Raw genomic sequence first — 9,659 nt, forward strand, 5'->3', positions numbered from 1 at the left:
GGTTTCTATGCCCTTGTCTACACTCCACTAACCCACTTCTCCCTCCCAAACACACGTGTTGCCGCCTCCCTTCCCATGGAACCTTTCTTGGCCCCATGCGCTGCCACCATGGTTAAAGACCTTGCCCTCTTCATCCCGCCGAGGAATTAGCCAATACCCCAAAGCATGAAGCGCCAATGACGGCACAAGAGAGAGAAGGAGACTGTGGCGCGGCCCAAAACCAGTTGGACGGGGGCAGCACGTGTTGCGCATGCTCAACTGCCAAGCTGTGGCCGAAGCCGTGGCCGCGCAAGGCTCAGCTACCGCTAGCCAAACCTCTAGAGCCCGCTTGCCCAGGAGCATGTTGCTGCTGATGCCGCTGTATGACGACATGTTGGGCTATGTGCCACCGCCGAGGAAGTTTTCTTCACGCGTTGAGTCCCCCAAGTTGGAGACTCGGCGTCCTCTGCTCGGGCGGCACCAGATAATCTTGACCTCAAGTCCGCATACGCCCCCGGTGACACACTGGCTTTGGTGTGGGTGCCTAGGTGGCCACTCAAGTCTGGCAAGCTTTGAACGCATTCAACTTCGTTCATGCATGGCCCAAGCTTCACCAAGGTCCCAAGTGGATTGACCTCCTTGCATCACTCAAGAAACAAGTCAAGGGTCAAACAAGTGGAAAGAAAAAGGAGCAACAAGCAATCCAGTATTCATGTCGAAGAGGTGCAACAAGTGGTGGTTTGGGTATGCGCTCCGATCAGCCTCGGGGAAAAAAGCTTTCCAAGGAATACTTGAAGCGTCATGCATCAACGATCACTTTGCAAGAATCTTTGAAAGAGATGACAGCCATCAAAAAGACCTCAAGTGGAAAGAGAGGGGAAATTCGAGAATAGAAGAAAGATGATCGCTTCAAGGGATTTATGGATATCGTTCAAGAGAAGTATCATCAATGCCATCGCCAAGCGAGAAGCTTCACATTGATGCCAACCTTGCCACCAGCACAAAGTTGGATGCAACCACAAGGGCGGAAGAAATTGATCTCAAGTTGTTCGTGGAGGAGACACGTGTGATGACAACCGATCTTAGCCTCATAGATCATCAGTCGAGAAGATTGATCAAATCATGTGCTTGTTGAAACGATGTGGGATTTGTCGTATTTTGGAGTTGGTACTATGCCGGATGTCAGGTATTTGAATTTATATGTTTGGTATTTATGTTGAACTGAATATGTTTTATTGATGAGAAATGGTTAAGAAATGGGTAAAATGACAAAATTCCGGCCGACCGATAGGATTTGAGGGGCATCATTGGGACTCGGGGCAACGTTTCCAATTCCCACAGACAGCGCTATTTTGGCCCCCAAATCCGTTCGCCAGGGAAGAGAAAGGGACAACACCACCCCCGATGCCTATTCATCCACTACCCTTCGCCAAAGCATGGTTTCGGGCTCATGCCAAACTTGCTTGGCGAAGGGGCTGCCCCTTTGCCAAGCAAGTTTGGCATGAGGCTTTGGCATGTATGCGTTTGTCGTGCCGCACGCCAAGAGACACGGACGGATCCATCTTCACTGGCTGGTGGAGGCAAAACAAGCGACGCCCAAACCTCTCCGCAAAGAGGACTAGAGCACTACTCCTGCCATGGATGATTTAGCTAGGAACGACTGTGTTTTTGAAGGAACACAGCTACATGGCCTGATGTCCAAAGTCAAGGAAGAGGCATCCCTCTGGGCTAGAGCTGGAGCAATGGGGCTTAGGGTTGCGCTACCGACGACCTGGGATGTGCATTAAAGCAACTGTATGTGTATAATGTAAACTGCCTCATAGGGGGATTGTAAACAAAACTACTATCATTTCAATGAAATGAGACGCAAAGATCCTTTGCGTTTTCTCGAGAGAAAAAAATGATAGGGGCACCAGCATGTCACTACCATCCTTGCATCCCAATGACCACAAACAGATCATACATGTCGTTGACCCAAATAAAGTCCAACCTGCAGCACAATGTGTAGGATGCACCGACCCAATCATCATCGAATGAAGGCAGGTTTACAGTGCTCACCGTATATCAAGAATGACACAGCAGAGGACCTATCTATCCTACCACATCAAGCTACACAGAAAACCAACTTTGAATCAGGGACTTGCCTCATCAGACCAGTATTAACATCTAAAATTTCTCTATTGCTACTTTGCGGCTGATACGCCATATCTTTGGAGGAGGCGCAATCTTCTTATTCTTGCCTACGCTATGCTACACATGCTATTTTTGCCACGTTCTGAACAATTTCTGCTTTCGGCAACAGCTTAAAAGAATTTCCCGAAGTCCTCAGCTGGCTGCCCCCAAACATCCAAGAAACCTGAAAGCAGCAAAGTGGGAAAAAGTGTTAAGCTCCAGGAGAAAATTGAACCAAAAAATGTCACCCGACAAACGCTTCCAAGTACACAATGTTAACAATAATATGCAAAGTGTGTTCAGTGTCATGGCTGCTAAGCAAAATCTAAGAATCAAAGAAAGAAAGGCAAAATCCAGAATCTTTCCCTAGACCAGAAAAAAAGAGTAGTAGTTTCTCAGCAGTCAAGGCGGAATTCATACATCAACCACCGTAGTCGCTACACCTGATAGCCATCTCTAGTCCAAAAACATGGTATTTTCGCTCACACGGATAGAGCAAGAACGAGCCAATGTTGTAGTGTATGTCATTTTTACAGAGTGTTTAGTGGGACAGTTGACACAAAAGTTCACCAAGTCTAGACAGGGTGTAGTATGAATCAACCATGCAGCTCTTTTCAAATTACCAAGCAATTGAACACGCATGATTTACAGTATGACTATTTATCAAGTGATCCCCAATTTCTAATTCTTAAGGTATGAGTTTGCCATTCATTTCGCTAGCACCCCAATATTGTTCTCGTATTCACTTGATTCTTAATATAAGAAGATTAGCTGACAGATTCCAATGCAAATTACCAATCTTTTCACATATCAAACAGATCATGTAAATCAGTTAAAATAGGTGTAGTACACTACAATTTGGTGGAGTAAGAAGCTAGTCAATAGAGAGGGCCAAGAATGATTCCATGCACTATATTCGATTATTGAATAAATTCCAATGTGGAGCATGATTTTATAAAAAAAGTATACACTTGAACCAGATTTAACAGTAAGACCACACCTAGAAAAAAAAGTCCCACAAACCAACAGGTTGAACCAGATTCAGATAATTATTTTGGCTGTAAATCAGGTGCAATGAGGTGATCTTTGTTTGTACATCCAATTATATGTAACAGCATTTCCACGCCAGAATTTACTCATGATTATAGTACGGGTTATTCGGGAAAGGGAACGATCCAGTTGTCTGAACTTCACAGATGAAGGAATAGTTATGTAGGCAGTGATTGAATTTCTTAAGATGTGAAAAAGCATATTCTTTTCTCACTTAACTAAATTTTGTTTCACACAAATAGAAAATCAGCATTGATGATTTGTGCAAACATGTGGGTATTAAGTATCTGATGAGGATTTATTACCCCTTAAAGCATATGTTACTAAACTTACGGTGGTCAAGGTTTCTGAGTCGTGACTCAAAATTGAATCGCCAACCGGCGACTCAGTGATTAGTCGACTGTTTAGTCGCGAGTCCCCGTGATTTTGATAAAACGACCCAGCGACTATACAGCGATTCAAAACCATGACGGTGGTGATCGCTCAAATGAATACACCAGGCAGGTAACCATGAGACAGCGAGAACATTCGCACATTCGAATTGAACAGTATGAGCAAAAACAGCAAGAACAGAAACTAGGAACATGGAGGATTTTCTTAGTAAGCATATGCCACTGAGTTGCAAAGGCAAAGGATATTGTGTGTGCTATAGTGACTTCTATATGTACACATGCAGAAGTACAACCACTTGCTATAATAAGCTTAATAACTACTACACTGATATAGATGTTTCATGAACGTAAGTAAACATTGCTCAAAGTGGTGGGAGTGTGGGGGTGCATGAACATGAGGCCCCGATTTGGTTTCCACCTATACAGCAGTGAAAACATTCTGTTTTTTTTTCCAATAGAAGTTGTCATATAAAGTGCATAGGTTGGTTCGGAACCTAGCCAGTAAAAAGGTCAATACTGTAGGAGATTATTATGCATGCGGCAAGCTGGCATTTTCTAAGAAGGCCTAGGAAGGGCTTGATGGTCTACGCTTGAAAGTAGAATGGAGATTTAACTAAGGTGATTAAAGGGCTAATGTGCAAAAGCCATTAGAGATCTCATCTCTTGTAGCAGGGAGCATTATAGATGTACTTAGAAGTTGCCCAGTCAGATGAAAGCGTTAACAGGCATTTATTACCCACCGTTATCAATGCGCACTGTGCATAGATGGCAATTCTAATCTTGAGCAAGTCTCCAGGGCCTCACGGTGTGAAAATGTGTTTGTTGAGCAATGAACAATTAATGTATTTGGATTTAGTATTACTCTAACCTGGTAGTCTTTTCATGTACTGAAAGTGAAAATGTGTTTGTTGAGCAATGAACAATTACTGTATTTGGATTTAGTATTACTCTAACCTGGTAGTCTTTTCATGTAATGAAAGTGAATTTGAGTTAGTGTAGCTTGAGTATGTGCTACCACCATTTATTCAGCGTAACACCGGACGTAAGTTGTGGGCCCACTTTTAAGTGATAGGAAAAGGTCAAGCACCGGGTGAGATGGATTGCTATAATAACAATATAATTAAAATCTTGACCCAGTGAGAAGCCCAACATGGACAGCCGGGTTCAAGATACTCACTGCATCTGTAATTACTTGGGCTATTTGAGACCCTGTGCTCTCCAGGGCGTACTGGCTAGTGAGACAAGGTTCCACCCAGCCCACCCGGGTTCGAGTCTCCTCACCTTCTAAGAACAAAGCTAAGAGCATCTCTAGCGGATCCCGTAGAAAACCCAAAATTGTATTATATGGTTTGTGTCAAAAAAATGCGCACCGAAAAGATCCCGCAAAACGGCCCATACCATAATTTTTTTTCCAGTGTCCCGTAAATTGACCCCTGGGTACTTCATATAGTCAGTTCGGAGGGTGAATTTTACAGTGAACTGTAAACAGAGAAACATTTGGCGGGAGGGAACTTTCAGGATGCTCCGTCGCCAGACTTGCTGGAATTCGACCAAATTTCCGGCGAGTTCGATTCCTTGCGGCAAACTTCAATTTCCGGTGAGAGAGGCAGGTGACGGTCAGCTGGAGCACACCTGCAGCGGCAGGGATGCAGGACAAGGTGCAGCGGCGGTGGAGCGCTTGGGGCAGAACAGGTGTGACCGTGGGGGCACCCGATGGTGGGTGAAGCCATGGCACCGAGGCTGGGAAGCAGGGCGCCGGGTGCGCATGTTTGTGGCCGACAAGAGATTGCGGCAGCAGGTTCCAGCGTGGGAGTCGTGTGCCAGGGCGAGGCGGCACCAGATACAGCCGGCGAAATCTTATGTTCTTCACAGTATCTAATCTGTCCGAGCCCGCAGCGTACGTTTTACAGAATTACTGAAAAACGATTTTATGATACGAACTCTTATGGGACCTGCTGAAGATGCTCTAAGGGGTTTCTTCCCTAGAAATAGGATGTGTGCAAATATAGTAAATTACACAATATATATCTAACTTTCCATACCAGAATATTACTTCAATTTTTACAAGAATAGTGAGCAGAAAATCTTATACCAGTAATACTCCACCAGAGAATAACAAAAATAGACACAACATTTTGCACAAACGAACAGATGCAACTGATAACTAATTATATATGTATCTGAGACTAATATAGGAAAATCAGACAAAAGGACATGGAGGCCTAAAGTGCTAAAGCAAATTAGGTGACTAGAAAATTTAGTCTCCATTACCTATATCAGTGAGGGACCCATATATTGGATCATCCATGACTGGAATGCCCTGAAAGGGAAACAAAAATAATTAATGTGCTATCCTCCCAAAGAGTGCAGTAAAAGACTGATAAAAAATCATGGAAAATTATTCACTGAAACTTCATTCTAGGGCCTCTACAAGAAAACTATCTAAAAGAACCAGGAAGTCTCACCTCTGAATCATTGGCACAGATACTAGCTTGAAGATCAGGTTGCATTGATGTGAAGCATGGTATATCAGCCACGAGGTAATCAGAAAGTGCAAGATTGTAACCATCTTGAATAACAGGAAGATCATCGGTATGTATACCAGGGTGCATCATGCCATCCATGCTAGAGCATGTCATATCATTCCTGTTGAAAATTGCATCTGTAAGTAGAAACCCTAAAGCAGCAAACTTAACAAACAGCATTTGATATGCTAATGTAACAACATCACGCCACAGACTATTCGAGGGGCTACCTGACACACTGAAACATAAGCGAGAGAAACACATACGCCATATTTAAGGGCTACCAAGTAATTCCTAGATCATTGTAGCAAAAAAAAGTTAGACAAGGAAATAACTACAGGCCAAGCAACTCACTTTGCTTGTGAAGAATCAAAGCCAGCAACTTCAATTTGTGTGTCATCTTCTATATCAAATACTTGGACAGAGTTATTGCCCAATGGATCTTGGTATACATTATTTGTACCACTGACATTGTCACCTGCCCTAGCTCCAAAATCTTCTTGCAGATGTTTATGTGGCTCCACAGAAGATCCTGGTACAGAGCGGCCAAATCCAGGATTATTATGTATTCTAAATGAGCTGGGTTGATCCAGCTTTTCTTCTTCTTCTTCCATTTTGATGATAGTTTTAGTCTCCGCGTTAGTGAACAGTTCAACACCAACAGTGTTCTTTTGACCAGACAACTCAATCAAGTCCACATCTTCCGGCAGCATTTCAGTATCACAAATCTGAGCTCCCTCCTTGAACTGCAGGTTTAAGTTATCTTCATGCAAAGACATTACCTGATGTAAGTCAGTTTCTTGCATCAATCGAACTTCATGATAAGCTGCCAATGGAGATAGGTCAGATTCTTCAATCAAGTTATCATTGTGTGAATCTGCCAATGAAGATAGGCCGGCTTCTTCAATCAAACTATCATTTGGAGAATCGATCAATGGAGAAAGGTCGGTTTCTTCAATCACACTATCCTCAAGAGTTTCTCTGAACGTAGATAGGTTGGTTTCTTGCATCAAGCCATCCTTGCAAGAAGCTGCCAATGGAGATAAGTCGTTTTCTTTCATCGAGCTATCCTTGTGAGAAGTTGTCAAAGGTGATACAGCCGTTTCTTCCTTGGATTCCTGGACAACATGGAGTTGTGCATCCTTACTGTCTTCTCTCATATTCTCAGCCACAACTGATGTTTTGTTTTCTTGGAGGAGCGTAGGTTCCGTTATTTCGTTGCAAGCTGTGCTAGAGCCAGTGTTTTCTTGGCAGGTTTGGTCTTCTCTATTGTCTGACGGGGTGTTAGTCAAAGATCTCTCATTTGCAGCTTCATCGACAACCATCTGGGAAGCTTCTCCAGAAGAAACTGGATCAACTGTTTCAGTTGCTGCCTTTCTATGTGGGCGCACTGACCTGGGCTTCGTTGGGGCTTTTGCAAAGTCACAGTGTGTAAGCAAACTCCTGTTGTCGACATGCAAACCATTTTCCAAATTCGGCATGTCATCATCCAAGGCAATAGGGTCTAAAGAAGTCCCGCATGAAACGTTGCCGTTATCTTCAGCTTCCTCATCCACACCCTTACCATCTAGCGAAAGTTTCGCCTCTGCTTCCTCCATAACAGCTATAGTTGAAGCGGCATTAGCATCACCATTTGTGTCCATCCCGTTCTCCACCATTTCCGACTCTGAACTCAAAACTACCTTATTCTCTTCCATGTCGCCGTCTTCATTATCAGACTGCACCTCTGGCTCCTGAGCATCAGCATCCTTCCTAACATGATTATTACCATTGGAGCTCACTGCGTTCGACCGGGTATCCTCCATTTCCAACTGTGTTACAGCCTTTGCCGCCATCGAAGGTGTCGCTTCCTTCACCTCCTCCGTCACACAACTCCTGGCCTCATCATTCCCCCGCCGATCCATCCGAAACCCAGGAGCACCGTCATCATCATTGTCTTCCTCATAGCGTCGACCATTGGAAGTGGACCTTCCTTTCTCCTGCTCCCTGTCCCTACCCCAATCCAAATGCCCCCTTCTGTACTCCCCATACTTCCTCTTCCCCCTCCCATTGTAGCTAATACCACCATTACTGTAATCAAAATTATCTCTAGTATTACTGCTACTGCTAGTGCTATTGCTCCGCCTAGGTCGGGTGGCAGGGTTGTTGCAGTACGCATCGTCGTACCTCCTCCTGCCATAGAACGCGGGGGGTTCCTGCAGCTGCTGAGGCAGCGGCGGGGGAGGGGGAGGGGGAGGGACGGCCCACGCGTCGCCGCCCCCGCGTTGCAAGGAGGAGGGCGGGAGCGCGCCCGTGGACACCAGGTACTCGGCGGCGAGGCGGCCGGCCTCCATGAGCACCTCGTGCCTGCGGTGCGGCGGCGGGGGCGGGGGCGGTGCGGGAAGCGGCAGCCGGCGAGGAGGTGGAGGAGGGGCGTACAGCTGCTTGTGGCCGCCGCGGGGGTACACGGCGCCGCCGCCGCGGCCGAACGGCGGCGGAGGCGGCGGCGGCAGGCGGCTGCGGTGGTGGTGGTACTGCATCGCGGCCGGTGACGCGGAATCCACGAAGAATTCGCCAAAATTCTTTCTTCTGAAGAAAAAGAAAAAGGCGGAGATGGAAAAAAAAGGAGAGTGATTACGATTCCCTGCAGCTTTTCCTTGACGAGAGGAATCGAAAACCCTAGGTGAAAGGGGTTAATGAACTCACAAATGGGCACTAAATCGCCGATCGAGCCATCATCGAGGCGGAATCGGGGCAGTAATTGCCGCCTTCCGATAGCCCCAGTTCTTGTTTGTATCAACTATCAACTCCTCCTACCAGTTTGATCGAGGCGAAGAATTATGGAGTATGAGAAGCAGGCGACGGCGGCGGTCGGCGAATCTGAATTCGACGGCAAGGAATTGGTGGATTTTTAAGAGGAAAGCGGAAAGGGGTTGAGATTAATGGGTGTCTTTTTGGTGGGTCGGAGCATATCAGTTTCGGATGCGGGCGTGAATGAATGCGCGCGTGGATTTAATGCCTCTATTTGCTGGGAGGTCCTTTCTGTGGCTGCTCTGCCCATGACAGGTGGGCTCAGCACTCGCTCTAATACTGGAGAGGGATGGGATTATTATCGTCGCACACATTACACGTGTGATGGGCAGGCAGGCCGGACAAGGTCTATGCTCGCCGCTGACTTGACTATTCCCCGGCTAAGCTTATAGTAGTAGCGATTTTTAAAAAATAATATAGATTTTTTTATTAATTTCCAATAGTAATACGTGATTTCAAAAAAATCAAATTTGTGACTAGGTCGGCAAGGGCGTGATTGGTTGCCCAGAAGACCTTTCTCGTTCGGGGAAACGAAAATGGGTTGCGTAGGCTATCTCGAACGGGCGATTTAAATGGGCGTGCTTGCGCGTCTGGTTCCGTTCGTTTGGGTGTGCGCGTGGACAGCGCTCCACGTTTGTCCGGTATTTTGGGTCGGTAATCACCCTTTTACCAACGCGATTAATATATGGTCTATTTCTTTAGGAAATAGGTCATTTGGTCGCACAAATTTATAAATAACATCTAAAAATAT

At 45.7% G+C, this 9,659-nt stretch overlaps 1 protein-coding gene across 1 annotated transcript; it reads right to left on the bottom strand.

The window, feature by feature from the left end:
- Positions 1-1,883: 1,883 nt before the first annotated feature.
- LOC124692361 lies at positions 1,884-9,093 on the bottom strand. The gene is made up of 5 exons (XM_047225716.1): positions 8,804-9,093; positions 6,473-8,686; positions 6,059-6,239; positions 5,865-5,913; positions 1,884-2,335 (listed from the first exon to the last, which is right to left on the bottom strand). Exons 2-5 carry the CDS (start codon positions 8,635-8,637, stop codon positions 2,283-2,285), a joined length of 2,448 nt encoding a protein of 815 aa, XP_047081672.1. The 5' UTR covers positions 8,638-8,686; positions 8,804-9,093; the 3' UTR covers positions 1,884-2,282.
- Between the last annotated feature and the right edge of the window lie 566 nt (positions 9,094-9,659).

This window comes from Lolium rigidum, chromosome 2 (genome assembly GCF_022539505.1).
Source record: "Lolium rigidum isolate FL_2022 chromosome 2, APGP_CSIRO_Lrig_0.1, whole genome shotgun sequence".
Lineage (NCBI taxonomy): Eukaryota > Viridiplantae > Streptophyta > Magnoliopsida > Poales > Poaceae > Lolium > Lolium rigidum.